At 40.7% G+C, this 15,850-nt stretch overlaps 1 protein-coding gene across 2 annotated transcripts; it reads right to left on the bottom strand.

The window, feature by feature from the left end:
• Positions 1-8,907: 8,907 nt before the first annotated feature.
• Positions 8,908-15,457, bottom strand: nr2f2 (nuclear receptor subfamily 2, group F, member 2). 2 transcript variants are annotated; one of them, XM_080027151.1, is made up of 3 exons: positions 14,905-15,457; positions 13,343-13,888; positions 8,908-11,252 (listed from the first exon to the last, which is right to left on the bottom strand). In XM_080027151.1, exons 1-3 carry the CDS (start codon positions 15,353-15,355, stop codon positions 10,978-10,980), a joined length of 1,272 nt encoding a protein of 423 aa, XP_079883277.1. In that variant the 5' UTR covers positions 15,356-15,457; the 3' UTR covers positions 8,908-10,977. The 2 variants fall into 2 exon arrangements, with proteins under 2 accessions (XP_079883277.1, XP_079883278.1); XM_080027152.1 differs by having other exon boundaries at positions 13,343-13,870.
• Between the last annotated feature and the right edge of the window lie 393 nt (positions 15,458-15,850).

Here is a 15,850-nt window from a genome sequence, read left to right as displayed (position 1 = left end):
TATAAAAGCATGTTTTACAGATTAAACTTCCTCACACACACAGACATTAGAGACACTGTTGCTTTAATTGTGTGATACGTGTTTTAATGTAAGAACAAAAACTTCCTCTAAAGGATCAGGTAAAAAGGCTTGTCTACTGCTTTCCGAACAGCACTCGTCCCATGTCCATCCCAACATCAGAATTCTCCAACCCATGTTCTCCCTCTCCCTCTCCCTCTCTCTCTCTTTTCTCTCTCCCCTGATTCCACTGATCTGAGCTTGAAATGCGAAGACAGCAAAGCACTAAGCCTTCAAACGTGTGATTTTTTCAAAAGATCTCTAGAAGCAATCTCTGCCTGACTGACCCCTGACAGCTGCAGATCTCTTTATTTCTCTCTCTGCTGGCACTTCATTTGGTAGAAAAGCTCTCAGATTCACACCTCTATCAGGCAGCACAAGTGTTTATTATGTGCATACACAGAGAATGTCCCATATAGTGCACACCTCAAAGGATAGCGCTCTGCAGTCCCTTCACAAACATCCTGGAAATTCTGACAAAAGAAACATACACGTTGCAGTTATTAATGTAGGCCTATAGTTTTTTTCTCTCATATTTAATGCACAAAAGTCATCACAAAGACATCTATTTTCCAGCTAAACTATAACATGAATGAATATTATACTATATGTTATAGAAACATGGATTTTCTGTATATTGTTTCTAGAGCCATGGGGTCAAGGGAAAGAAATACTGTGATCCATGAAATATGTTTCCTAAACACCAACACGGATCCGTAACTGTGTCCCTGCGACTTTATCTGCTCCTCAGTGCAGACACATCAAGCACAAAATGATTATTTTCTTTCTTTCTTTCTTTCTTTCTTTCTTTCTTTCTTTCTTTCTTTCTTTCTTTCTTTCTTTCTTTCTTTCTTTCTTTCTTTCTTTCTTTTTAGTTTTTTTACTTCACAGTAAAACCACAAAAGTATACACTTCAAATCACCACAACTCCAGAAAAAACCTGATAGTAGTGTCCAAATGAAGAAAACAAATCTAAATGTGCATCATTGCATGATAACATTGTTCGAAACAGATGATCTGCAAACAAAAAAAACACATATACTGTAAGTAGCAGTTGCATTTAAATACACTCTCCCATTGTGTTAGATTATAAATGTCCTCACCACAACAAAATTACCTGAACAATAGCATGCATTCTTATTTTTCAGTCTGTCTTGGTTTTTATTATGGCAGCTTCTCCTCCGGAGTGCAGGGCTTGCTGGTGCCTCCCTCTCTGGAAATGAGACTGCAGGCTCTATCATTAGATCGGATGGCAAGTCTTTATGCAAAGTGTTTTGCATAATTACATACCAAAGCCAGAATAGCCACCCTCAAATTTTATGGGTCACAAAGCATCAACAATTGCCGCATTATTGTCCACCAAAGTCCAGCCCCGCCAATGACAAGGAGCGAGGAAAAAAAGCAGAAGAAGAGAGAGAAAGAACTCGTTTGCTTAATCTAAGCTTGGGAGATTGAATTTTCATTCCAATAAAAAGAAGAAAAAAAATGAAAGAAGATTATTGCCAAACTGACAACTTGTTTACATAAAGTTGTAAAGTTCAGAGAACTGGCCAAGACTTGAGGGAGCTTGATCACTGAGTGCACAACGTCAGCGTCATGAAAGGTCCTTCGTATTCCCAACCGCCTGCACACAAGTTATATTTAGAAAAAATAAAATTATTAAAAGGAAAATAAGAAGTTCATCACGTGATGTTTTCATTGTATTAAATTTAATTACAGAAACTATTGAAGTGGGAAATACTCAACAGTAGTAGTAATAATGAAATCATAGTCGTAGGTACAGTAGGCTTATAGTTATACCAAGTATTGTAAATTAGCAAGCCTACCGAAAAGATTCGTTTCAGTTCACATGTTCAACTAAATAAATTATAATCACAATGATTTGTTGAGCGAGTAAGGGGAGTTGCAAGCTTAAATTAACAATATATTTTTGATAAATAACAAATAGATTAAACTAAAATAATAATTACCTGAAAAACAAATCCGTTTATATTAATTGCATTGCATCTTTTGAAGTCTACAGAAGAGTAAAACATGCAATAAAAATACAATTAAAAACGATCAATACAGCAGGACGATGTTAGTTTATTTTCAATAATGCTGAACATATTAATTATTGATGTAGCCATAGGGATTTATTTTAGTATCAGAAATTAGTTATAACGTGCTCATGACTTCTAAATTGTGTTTCGTCGTTAAGAGGCCGTTATCACCTCCAATAGAGCGAACGGGGTTTCAGAAGCAGAAACTAAATTCCACTATATATTAAAAGAAAAAAAGAATAAAAAGTCAATCAAAAGAGTAAAAAAACTTGCTTTTAGATGTAGCTATAGCGAGAAGAAAAATAATTGTGACCACAGAAAATTCTTATTGGGGAAAAAGATGTTCGATGTTGAAGATGTGAAATGTTCGATGGCTCTTTTAAATATTCGATATATGAGGCCCAGCTGTGTGTGAGGGATCAGACTATGATCACAAAATATTTCTTCGGAACACTGATTTTTTTTTTATAGAAATCGAAATATCCCCAAAAACAACGGCTCTGGTGATGACTGCACCTGAGAGGTCCTTAGATCCTTCTATACGACATTGAATCCTGTATCCTAACCATTCTTTTTTTGTTTCGTTTTTGTTCATCTGTTTATTTATCTATTTCAGCTACATCACAACACAAATAATAATTGTACATTAAATTGGTCGTTTAGAAATAAATTATGTTTTTGTACAATTCAAGTTCGGTCAATTCTCAACACCTGCTGTCTCACTGCAGCACCATAACACCACGCCATGTTTCTAATACATATTTAAACATATTTAGATTAGAACCATTTCGCAGGAAAAAGGAAAGAAAAAAAATCAAAAACAAAACCTAGTTAGACATAGCCAGCCGGAGCACGGGAGCACAGTTGAGGTTAAACGTGCAGAATAGCGCCATCTCGCTGTTGTGGTCAGATATTCCTTTCCCATTATTATTATTTTATGTTTTTCCTCCTTTTCTTTTTTTTCTGCTGAGACCCTCCATGAAGATTTGTCCCCTCATAAGGTTGACCGATTTCTGTGTGCGTGGCCAGCTATGACAACAGCCTGCATGCTGCTGTCTTTTGGCGGCCACCAGTTCTATGTGTTATCGCTGTTCATTAGTGCTGGGGGGCCGGGACCTGCGGAGGTCAGTGAGGAGGAGGGGGGAGGGGGGGAGCAACCAGAGAAGTACTGTCGTGTCACTGTAATCTAATTCAACAAAAATTATCACAGTCAAACATATACCCTGGTCCCCAATCGGAGGTCCCGGGACGCCCGTGGGTCACCGGGGGAGATAAATAGCCCCCTCAGAAAAGAAAAAAAATATCAGAGGAGTCATTGAAAGTCTCTTGTGGGTCATGATTGGTTTGCAGTTGCACATTGACAGGCTATAAAATTGGGCGATCCTGGATTTCAGCTTCTCTGCTGCTATCTGTCGTTTATGGACAGTGTGTATGATACAAAATCCCAACACAGCCACAGAAAATGTCAGATGTTGGTCCCTATGTCAGAAAAAAAAATCTCATCAAAGGGGGCCGCAGCGCGTTTCTTCCGGGGTGTTCTTCACATGAAAAGGAAAAAGGTGCGGGAGCCCGGACTTTATGGCACGAGAAGAGTCGTTCTCACTCGTAATGTCTTTATAAAGCATTGTTAGGTTGACTTGAACACGAAAGAACGAAAAACGCACTGTTGATATTATGGGGGCGGTTTCTGCAACAATCTGTTACATTGTTCTAAATTTGAAGGGGAACCGCAGAAAATCCAGCATTACTGGAGCTGTGAAGATTTCCTTCTGAATGTAGGGTCATAAATAAAGTTTTGCAGTATTTATTTGGCCTTTATTTTAACATGGTCAATGCAATATTAAGATTTGTTTTCTTCTTTTATCGAGAAAAGTTAAAATCCAACAACAATTAAAGTTTGTCAGTCATATTACCGCGACTATAAATGCATGCGTAAAATGTAGTAAATATATGTACAAGTAAATGTTTAACTGCAGGCCTTTGTGTTTTTTATGCGTCCGTTGTTCGCTCTCAATATCATCTAAATAAACACCATGTGCACAACTAAACTTGGGTCTGTATTTAATGTAAAGAGTTCAGATTAAAAAACATGGAATTCTACCATATGAGTTTTCTGTTCATGTACAGGAAAAATCAGAATATGTTTAATTTGCCTTGTTTCACCTGTGGAATATGTGAGCATGTGGGCTATTGGAGTTGGTGGTTGAAATTATGATGATGATAATGATAATAATAGAGATAATGATGATGGTGGTGGTGGTGGTGGTGATGAAGACTGGCAAGAAATAACGCGCAGGGTGTGATTTTTTGTTTTTGTTTTTTAAATCTACCACCAGCATCGACCAGAATTACGCCAAATTAATTTCACAGTTTGAGGGAGCTTTGCAAAGTGTTTGAAGTTTCGGCGAACACACACACACACACACACAGAGAGAGAGAGAAAGAGCATTTACAGGGAAGGAAATAGAAACCGTCTCCACCGGCGGCGGGTGAGTACAGAGCCGTATTGAGCAGTGACACGAGCGAGGCAGCAATTAATGCAACATTGATTAACCATTTAGCACTTATTTGAGTAATTTACAGTAAAGCAGTATTTTACAGCGGCATAAGCTACTGTCCAATGTCTTCAATAGTACCATCATCACAGAAGCAATAAGCATCCTCATCATCAAAATGTGGCTGGAGTTGCGCGCACGCACACACACACACACACACACACACACACACCTAAGCACATATATGTGCAAGGGGTGCAGTTGAGCAAACAGGCCTGCGCAGCTGACATTCACAATTAAGTTGACTCGACCAGCCATTTCTCAGTAGGCTAACTAAGACACCCACCAAGGTGCCCCAACGAAAAAGAAACACACGCACGTGCAGAGCTCCAACGTTGTAATGCATGCGTAAAGTATGAGTTGTAGTCACATTCAGACTCTTTCTCAAAACTACCTTTAGAGAGACGAGCCTGTAACATTACTACTGCAACCCCTAGACTGACAATCACTGCGGTGCACCTAATGGGGATCTTAATAAAGTATATGTACCCCGAGTAACAAATCAATACAAGATGTAGGCCTATTTCGATCAATACCTATGAAGTAGCCCTGATGAAATAATGCGTTAGGGTTTGGGAGGCTGAGGAGGGGGGCTGTCTAATATCCAGGAGAGTGTTTGTGGTCTCTTCAAATCATCCCTCCGGCTCACCGCTCATCTTGGTCCTCCCTCTGTGTGATCGTGTACATTAAAACAAATCAAACTGTGCGCTTTAAAAAGGTCCTGTCTCCCTGCTTTAAAGCACGACTGGCTTTATCGTTATTTGATTCCCACCCAGCGTCCAGCTTTTACCAGGAGAGTTTAGTCATATGAATACTTTAAATATATAATTGACTGTAAGCGCCAGTCATGTTTACTCAGTAGCAAAATAGTAGCCTGCGATTGGATTTATTTCGCATGCAATATTCACTTCATGAATGTCGGCTGCTCCACTGGCATTGATACGCGCTCACTGTGTGGGTGCGTTTGGGTTGAAATAGAAAACTGAAATAGCCTTCTGAAAATAAGGGGAAATTCACTATGGGGTATATTCACACTCTTGCTGCAGTTGTCTTTATCTTCACTTTCAACACACAGCGCTGTGCCCCTTTTCAAAGACTGGTAGTGTTTTTATTTTATTTTATTTCTTTTTCTTCTTCAAATCTTTTATTTTCTTGCTAACCATGAAATGAAAACTCCATAAAGAGGAAAGGTTTGGTTAAGTAGAACAAATCCAGTGCTAGTATTATTGTATAAAATGGGCGATAGCCTATGATCTCTAGATTTCCTAAGCGGACGAGGTGGTCCCCGTGGACCTGAAAGCACTGTCTATAATATTTTCTACAACATCCAAACCCTGGTATACCTAATACCAATGGATGCAAAGCGTGGATGTCGTCAACAACACGATAATATTTTTTGGTTCAGCTTATACATTATAGCCGTGGGTCACATACGATGTGCAACAGTGTGAAAAAGAAAAAGATCCAGGGTTATCCCCTGATGTTATTCTATTTTATTACAAGAAATGAAATCTCCCAAATAGATTCTTGACATTGTACGTAAATCCCTGTTCCTCATGATGTTAGAAACTACAACATCAGATGTGCACTCTCCAGGCAGGCAGAGGTGGCCAGTGGCCGTACACCACCTCCTCCATTCACAGAGAGACGCAGTGGGATACAGGGTGGATGACAGGTGCTCAAACGCACATTACTTGTAAAGTTACAGCCTAATAGCAGTCGGCAGCTGCTGTCTTGGTTGTGCAAAGAGGCGCCTGCGTGTGCGGCGCTGGTCGCTATTCCCTTTTGTGTTAAAAGAGAACCGAGGTCTCCGAGGTCTCGGAGCTACAGTTCCAGGGATAGCGGGTAGATGGCACAATTTTCTTACATTTATGGGCACAATGCAGGAAGCCTTGTGAACCGAGTAGAAGCGAAAGGCAATGTATTTTAATGGCAAAATGGAATGTGGAAGAATGTTCAGAAAAAAGGTAAAAAAAATTAAATAAATACTTTTTTAAAGACATAAAACACATGCTGATTCAGCCTTAAACACCATTTTGTGGACAATTGATAATTGGGTAGAGCAGAAATGGCAATAATAATAATAATAATAATAATAATAATAATAATAATAATAATAATAAGCATTATGATAATTTAGTTTCTTTAAATGCCATGGATTAACATCAAGAACAGGTGCCCCATCTTGCTAAACGTTTGACTCATATCATATGATACATTGTAAATGAGCTGCGGGGCCTCAGCCTATAGGCTATGTGTGCAATAAAGCGCATGCTGCATGGGCTAATTTGTCATAGTGATAGTGCCAAGGTGCAAATAATGTGCATATTTGTCGCTTAACTGTGCGGGCGTGCATGTGTGTGAAATATACAGAGCGAGAGTGCAAACCATATTTTTTTTTATCTCATTAAACAAATAGCTCCACACACACACACACACACACACGCACGCCCCGGCCCCGCAGCATCTTCTGCAGCCTGTAGCATGTTATGGTTGGGGTGGGATGGGTGGGGGGTATTGGTATAGGGCTACCAGCTAGTGTGTCAAGAAGTTCTCACGTCACACAGACGTAAATAAAAGTGACGTCGCGGCGAGCTACACCTCATTAGTTTTTTTGTAGCCTACGATGTTAATAAATGATCAGAAGTTCAAATTATAGAGTCCAGCATAGGCCTAGGTATACATCACGCTACGTCAACTGAAATCAGCCCGGTCGGTGTCAAGATCCGAACCCGTCCAAAGCTATTCTGAAGCTACATTTGAAATTTCCGGGCGCATTCAGTGTGCGTTTTGGATGGCAGAGTGAGTTTTGTGTTGTTGATGGCTGTACTGTAAATAGCCTACTTGGTCCAATGAAATCATATTGGCTCAGTGGTGATGGTGTGCTGTGTGATGGCCACCCTTCATTATCAATCTAGGGCTTTAGATTGGCCTCAGTGTATACCTCAGAGACAGTTTGGTTGGACAAGCAGTGGAAACATTACGATCACTGTATGGATGAATAGCACTTTCAGCGAGGATGGAAGACCATCAGCATCACATCATAATCATCATTATCAACAGCAACAACACCCCCCCCCACACACACACACACACACACACACACACACACACACACACACACACACACACACACACGCACACAGCAGCAGCAGTAAGCGTGGCGAAGTTGGCTTCCATACCCATCCTTATTAAGCCTGTATACAGCAAGGCTAATTCTATTTCAGGCCTAACTCTCATCTAAGCCAATACAACTAATAATGACTGATAGGCCAAAGGTGTATATCATCACAAAAGTACGCTGGTAAATAATTGGCGTTGAAGCCCATCACATCTACTATTGGATATTCAAACATTTACAAGTAAAAGATCAAAGGTATGTGCTTAATGTGTTAGTGAAGCTCGTGATGACACCAGACAAAAAAACAGTAGCTTATATCAACAGAAAGCAATTAGATTTTAAGAAAAAAAATTCAATATAGGCGTAGGCTACCGTTATTTGTATTGTGTTTGGTTGATTCTATTTGGTGCAGACTGGGTGAATTCAACCCGTCAGTATGTATGTGAGCGTTCGAAAGGTGAAGCTGTTTCCCGCGAATAAAGCGGTAGGGAAGTTGGGCTGTGTATTGCTGCATCGTACGGCCCATGACCCGTATGGGGGAGGGGGGGTGGTCCATGCTGGTATGAAATGTTGCTATCTGTTTAGGCTGGGCGCTTTATTACGCTGTAGGCTATCCTATGTCTGAAGTTTACCAGACGTAAACCGTCAATGCGTTATTTTCTAGTAGGCTCAATGAGGCCATTGATCGTAATTTTTGTATAAAACTTCATAAACTGTTGGCAAACAAGTGATGACTTTGAGCCGGCTTGTTTCTGATTGATTGATTATTTTGTAATTCATTAATCACTATCTTGGGCCAATAGGGCAACATCCTGCCACAGCAAATTGACTCCAGTCCCCCGCCTCAACCCTCAACCCTCACCCCCCAACCCACACACAGACACCCTTCACCCCCCCCCCCCCCCCACTCACACACACACACACACTCCAACCGACCATGCACAGACAAGGAGAAGTTCACACGCACGTTGGGGCAAGTAAAAAAAACATGGAAAAACTTGTTTTCAAATTCATAAATTATAATTTAATACCAAGAACAAATTTACAGCAGAATGCTTGTTTACAATAAGCTAACACAAACAAACAAGAATTGTGTTCAACTATAAACTTTCACACACACTCACATATATCACTTGCAATTAATAATAATAATAATCATAAAAAAAAGTATCTATACGTTATCAATACCCTGCAGTCATATATTTTTATATATTTATATAAAAACGTGGGTCAGTTTAAACTGTTCATAATTACAATCATGTATCATTCTCTGGTCCATATGTGGCCACGAACAGCCAAAGATCAGTGTCAATCAGTGATCCCTTTTAATTCAACCACAACATGGTGTTTTTTTGTGTGTGCGTTGAAGAAAGCCACAAAACAAGGACAAAAATTGCTAGCTTCCAAATACACACACGCACGCACACAAGCTCTCGCCCACGCGCGCACACACACGCTCACACACACCACGGCACCTGTCAAAAGACCAAAGGAGCAATAACACTTAAGTTAAAATATCAGCTCCTTTTTTCCCCAAAACCTGCTCACCCTGTTTTAAGTCTGTAGCCTAATAATGAACGTTGTTTACTTTCTTTTTTCTTTTTTTTGTTTCTTTAAATACAAGGGCTAGTGTACTGAATGCACAGATTATATCTATACAGTCAAAAAAGAGAGAAAACATTTACATTTATATATCAAAGGTAAAATAGGTTAGCGACCTGTGGCCATGCATTCACAGTCTAAATATACATGAAAAAAAGAAAACATTTGTAGTAATATGTATATACATTAAAAACATAACTTCAGTGCTACTAGCTAAGTCTGCCACTCAATTTTGAAGACGTAGTATTACCGAGAAAAAAATGGCAACCACAGATGTTCTTAATCACATATACTTTGTATAAAGGAAACACTCGTTGAAATGAATTGACCTATATTTACAAGAATACTGCCTCCAATCAGTGTATTTTTTTAAGAGCTCAAAACACACGACCAACGTTTTTAATCTAATTGTGTTCCCCCCAAAATGTCCTACTTTAACAACGTTTTGATAAGAAATCACATCATGCTTGTCAGGCACTTAATGCTTGAAGTGAATAAAGGGTGACATTTCAGGGACGCTTTAATAATACTGCTATTAAACACTCTGGCTAGGCTTCAAACTTTAATGACCCTTTGACCTCTTCAATTTTTTTTTTTTTTTTTCACAAGTCAGTTTTGCTTTCAGTGCAGTTTGAGCCACTGTGACCCCCTAACATGCTCATATAACGCATTTAGAGCGACCGGTCTCAGGTGCCTATCTAACAGGCAACATGTAGGATTTTAATGTATTTATTTATTTTAATTTCTTTGATGGTATCCAATTTAGGGGAACTAATGTCAAATAACTGGATGAAATGAAGGGGAAACTGTTCGGAAATAATTTCAAAAAACAAAGTGGATACTGTAACTTCATATTATTAAAGAGCTTAATGTTTCCACTGGGTCATAAAGTTGAAAATGAACTCCAAAAAAACAAACAAACAAAAAACTCCCTTTTCCCAGATGGTATTGGTCATCCTAAGAATATAAGTGCGCTTGCAGCATTAAGCCTAGATAGTGAGCCTATTCTCCTATTGCTGTGGTTTTAATTCTTTTTAGAACTTTTTTTAACATTATTTCACCTTTTCAAAATAAATCATTGTCTTAGAAAATAACACCACCTGACTACAGAAATCACATAGGCCGGTTTGGAACCAGAAAGGAGGAACAAAGAAAGTACAAAACACAGCTATACATGGGCACAGGACAAGTCATTTGAGAAAGGAAAAATTCACGTTTCGTATTTTTCCCTTTCTCCATTTTTTTTCATTTTACCCAAATTATCATTTTTGAATGCACTTAATACTCAAATTTTCCTTATAAGGATCAACAAAATCCCCTTTCCTTTTTTCCTCATTTTCTTCTTTCATTAAAAAAATGAATGGAAGCAGGTTGTTTCTGCGTGAGTTTGTATCTGCCATTTTGAAAGTTCAGTGGATGTCTCAATTTGTTTTGGAGTAGGGGGGAATTCACAGTCTTTTACTTCAATGTCTTTCTTCATGAAAGCCAGCCCCGTGTAACAGCCGGCTGGTTTTTTATTCCTTCCACAAAAAGCAGCTATAATCATTGTTGTCTCGCAGTCCCCCAACCCCACTTTTTGTTAGTTCGTCTCCTTCTTGGTTTACTGAATTGACATGTAAGGCCAGTTAAAACTGCTCCCCGACAGCAACATATCCCTGATGAGAGTTTCAATGGGGGTTTTACCTACCAATCGGACGAAAAATAACTGTTCTATGACCGAGGAGGAGACTGTGCGGAGAGAAGGCAAGCGGAGTAACAACTTCCCAAACCGTGTTGGCTGGTTGGGATACTGGCTCCGGACATATTCCTCCAGGGCGCACTGGGACTTCTCCTGCAAACTTTCCACATGGGCCACATCTGAGAGGCCACAAGCATCTGAGAGGGAGGGGGAAAGCAAATAAACATTAACAAAGTGTAACCTAAAGTGTTTCTCTCGCTAGGAGACTTTCTTTCCGGCTGTGGTTATAAACTGACGGAAATTGATAGCCTGTCACATTTATTTGAAAAAGCGATTTTTTTAAGGAAATCATTCTAATCTCATTATATGCAAAAGTGGGGCTTATTTGTCTCGAGGCTTGTTTTCATTAATAACCAGTGTACATATTTTTCAGTGTATGGGAGTTATTTAATAATGGTTTGAAATCATAATAATAACATTGCGCTGGACGAATAATTTCCACACCACAGAGAGATATATATATAGCTCTACACTGTGATGGCAAGTTCCGTTGCTTTAAAAATTATAATATTTTTATATTATATTTAATACATGAATGAGTATGAATAAAATAAAACGTGAACTCTTGAATCTGCCACAGTCAAGAAGCAGGTGAAATTTTGAGTGTTGCTTTCCCACTATATCCACTCGGTGCTCCTCATTTTATCGCCATTATTACTCGGTTATTTCCCTCGATAAAGGCACTTTAAAGTGAACTAAATAATTAAGCATATTCATAAGCAAAGACTGTGTTTCAGATGGGCCTTGTCTTTCACAAGCAGAGGCAGAGCGAGGAGGAGAGGAGGGGGAGGGAGAGAGGGAAAGACACGGAGACCTATGACCTTTAGTGAGCAGAGATTTAGCTTGGAAAAAAGGGACCATAGCCTACGGAGCTGCCGTCATGCTATACCACCAGAGACGCATAATCACTATCTATACTAGTGCATGTGGGCGGCAGCTTGTTGTGTGCCAAAAAAATTAAAAAATTAAATAAAAAGCTTTTACGCGCATTGGGTAAGATTGTAAAGTTTACGCATGACAACAACCAAACCGCCAAAGTAGCAAAGGCGTGTCATTCAAGCTACAACACACAGCTCAGGTTCAAGCCTTCGGGACTCAGGTATGGAGAAGACAAATTAAGTCATCATGGTCCCTTAAAGGCTTTATAGTAAAATTGAATTATCTGATTTATTTTATTTTTCCCTAATAGGCTAAAAAGTCACCAGAAAACAATAATGGGCTGGTGGAGCTAAATGAAATACAGAGGCTGATGGCTTGAAGGTATGATATCATATCAAAGACATGCATTCACTATGCGGTGAACCCTTGTAAATCTCTTCCACACGTATTTTTTTTTACCCCCCCCCCCCCCCCCCCCTCCTCTTAACGGTGCAGGTAATGTAACAAAATAGCAGGGAGGTTTGGGTCATGACCTACTTCTGGAACATGTCCAGAGACGCCTTGAATCCTGCTAGGCGGAGAGAATATTTCTGCAAATAAAAATGAAAGCCGCCCCTCTTGTCACTGCTCCATATAGCACAATACTGTAACACACCAAAAATATTTGCAATTACAGGGTGTGCATGGCTCCTATACGTGTTTTCCTCTCGGACACGTCTATACCCTAAATGACAGGAGAGCTTTGAAACCTGCGCTTTGCTTTTACTGTGTGCAAATGGGACATTAGGCTTGTCTTTCTTTTTCTATTCCCCTCCCCCTCGGAGCCTGACATCATTTATATCTGTCATCTCCTACAAACAAGACGTGTGGTATACATACATTGATAAATGGCGGATACAAAATCAAAGTTAAGCAAATCGTCTGCAGGCCATTGGATCCTCCAAAAACTATAAGAACATCTAGATCGTAAATCAATTATTGTGAAGTTATCACTCATTACTTTACTGGATATCGTGTTATAATGTTTAAATCTGGCTGCACCTTCCTCTGCGTTAATGTCAATTTAATTAAAAAATATCTTGCGTGGTCATGACGCGATTTCCAGTTTAGCCCTGTGCGGATGTGTCTGATGAATCAGTTGATTAATCAAGTGGTATTATAATTTAGCCCCTGACCATGAAGGCACAATGAATGAATATGGATGTTCGTCTAAGACACGCAACAAGCCTTAGCCTGTGCAGATATATATATTTGGGTCAGCGTTGGCTGATTTTGGCTGATGTCAGTGTGCATGTTATAGTGACAATCACACAGGGTGAACTTGGAGTGTGCCCGTCTATTGTCTTACCTGTGGTGAAGAGCACAATTGCCTTTAAGCAGCTATATTCGGCAGAGTCAACGTGCAATGCTTTCAGCTTTTCCACTTGTTCCTGGAAGATCCTAATGTGGTCCATAAAGGCCACCACTCTGTCCGCAGACATGGGGGAGGCGTGAAGGCCAGCCGCCGCCAGGAGAGGAGCCACATGCAGGGGCATGGAGCACTGCGCCGCGTTGAGCACAAATAACTCACTCCACGTCAACCTCAGCAGAGCCACCTGGTCGGTGATCTGAAGGTCTGGAAAGAAGGGAATATTCCTGGCCCACTCCACGGCGCTGAAGAGCATCCTGGCCGCTAGTTCACAAATGTTCTCGATGCCCATGATGTTGTTGGGCTGCATGCACTGACTGCCATACCGGGACGTCGGGTAGGGCTCCGCTCTCAACAGAAGAGAGATATATCCGGATAAGTAGGAATGGCAGTGCAGCGGGTCTCCATTTGTCAAGGCGAACTGACCATGGTGTGGCTGTGTGGGTGGCACCCGTCCCCTTTGCACCGCTGCAGTAAAAAGAGAAACTACAGATATTGAAGCCTGAATTCTACAAATTTTCACACACTAACTGAGCAATAAGACTATTGTTACATAGTTATACCTTTTTATAAATATTGCAAAAAAATATTCAATAATCAAACACTTTTATAAATTGATAAAATACACAAAACATGTTTGCTATATAACATCAAAACACACACACGTACACACACACACACACACATACATACACACATAGACAACATCATGTTATTGCATAGGAGTTTTTTTTAAAGCAGGTTGAATGTATAATAAGACTGGATGTAGCGAGGGAAACCATGTACTGAAACACCAGAGATGCGCTTTAAACACGTTTAACACACGCCATGCATATGTCTGGCTTTAAAATTATGTTATTCGGCAACAGCAACATGAGCTGGCTGTGAAGGAACACAAAGAGGGCAAGGGAGACCTTGCATGTTTAACCCTTAACCTACTTAGCAATTAATCTCGTTTCACCATACATGCAGACCTATTTTCGACTAATATTCTAATCAATTTTTGAGGGTTATGTGGAGGCTTTGTGTGCGTAATTCAAGCTGATGTCCGGTTTCAGACACAACGACCGAGACAGACAGGGAAGATGCCTGAATACGCTATCTCTTGATTCGACACTCGCCATAATAGCGCAGGAGGCTACATTGTGTCATCTATTGAGCACAGATGTATCAATAATAAGCTCTATACCTTAATATAATATATAGCTCTAGTCACGGCCGGGGGTCGGGTCTTATTTTTGATTTGACCATGTAAACGCTAAAAAGGAAGACCCGGCGAGCCCCGTCTCGACCACATCACAGAGCGGCTCCATGGCGTGCTCAAGCCGCACAGCCTTATAAGAGTCGGGAGACAGAAAAGGCTATACGGGGGCGACATAACATGGTTTACTGTTGTCTGGAAGCATACAAACGCAAAAGCACACACAAACACACACACACACACACTCAGACACAAACACACACACACTGTATATTAATGAGAAAACAAAAAGTCCTAATACCTTCCCGTCTCATGCCGACTTTCAGGCATTTTTTGAGGCGGCAGTACTGACACTGATTGCGGTGGTGTTGGTCGATTGGACAATTCCTGTTGGCACGGCATGTGTAAGTGAGGTTCCGTCGTACGCTCCGTTTGAAGAAGCTTTTGCACCCCTCGCAAGTAAACTGGCCGTAGTGTTTGCCACTGGATTTATCCCCACACACCACGCATTCAATGTGCTGGGACTGTTTCTCCGTATGCTGCGTCGTCTGGTTCGTCGGCGTGGACTGCGTGTTGTTCGGGGCTCCTTGGACCGGCGTCTGGGTGGTCGGAGGGGCGCCCTGAGAGCCTGACAGATTCAACTGGCCTGGTTGAGGGGTGGGAAGGGATAGTCCTCCTTGGGTTTGCGAGGAAAGGGTGCCTTGGGTGTCAGCCACATCGTCCTGGGAGCCTCTCCACACTACCATTGCCATATCTATCAGTCAACGTAAAGAAACTTTTTGTCTGCCGTTTTGCTGTCGCTGTGGATATAATGTCTCAAGGAAACGCGGCAAACTGGGCTTAACAGGCGGACACACAAAATGCCAAATCTAGCCTACGTTGAATCCACTCTGGATCTCCCGAAAACTGTCGAATTATTGCTGTTGGAGACGTTGCGAGGCACGTTTTTCAAAACTGATGCGATGGCGAGCTGAGTCGCTGCCTTGCGCTTAAAGGCCAAGTCCAGGGGCGCTTACAGTCAGCCATCCAGCACACTCATCAATAGGAAAGGTTGTCTAAATATTCAAATAATCAACCGAGGTAGCATGGACTAGTCAGTGAACGATGGATCAGGTTGGTGAGACCGAGCCTGCAGCAGCATAAACAATTGGCGAGCACACTGAAGCAGCCACTATCAAGTTCCAGCACAAGTCTTGAAGAAAATCACCAACTGAGTAGGAGAAAACAATCGCGTCTTCTTCCTTTTT

The sequence above is a fragment of the Ammodytes marinus genome (genome assembly GCF_949987685.1).
Source record: "Ammodytes marinus genome assembly, chromosome: 5".
Classification (NCBI taxonomy): Eukaryota; Metazoa; Chordata; class Actinopteri; order Uranoscopiformes; family Ammodytidae; genus Ammodytes; species Ammodytes marinus.
This window is presented reverse-complemented; position numbering and strand designations above follow the sequence as displayed.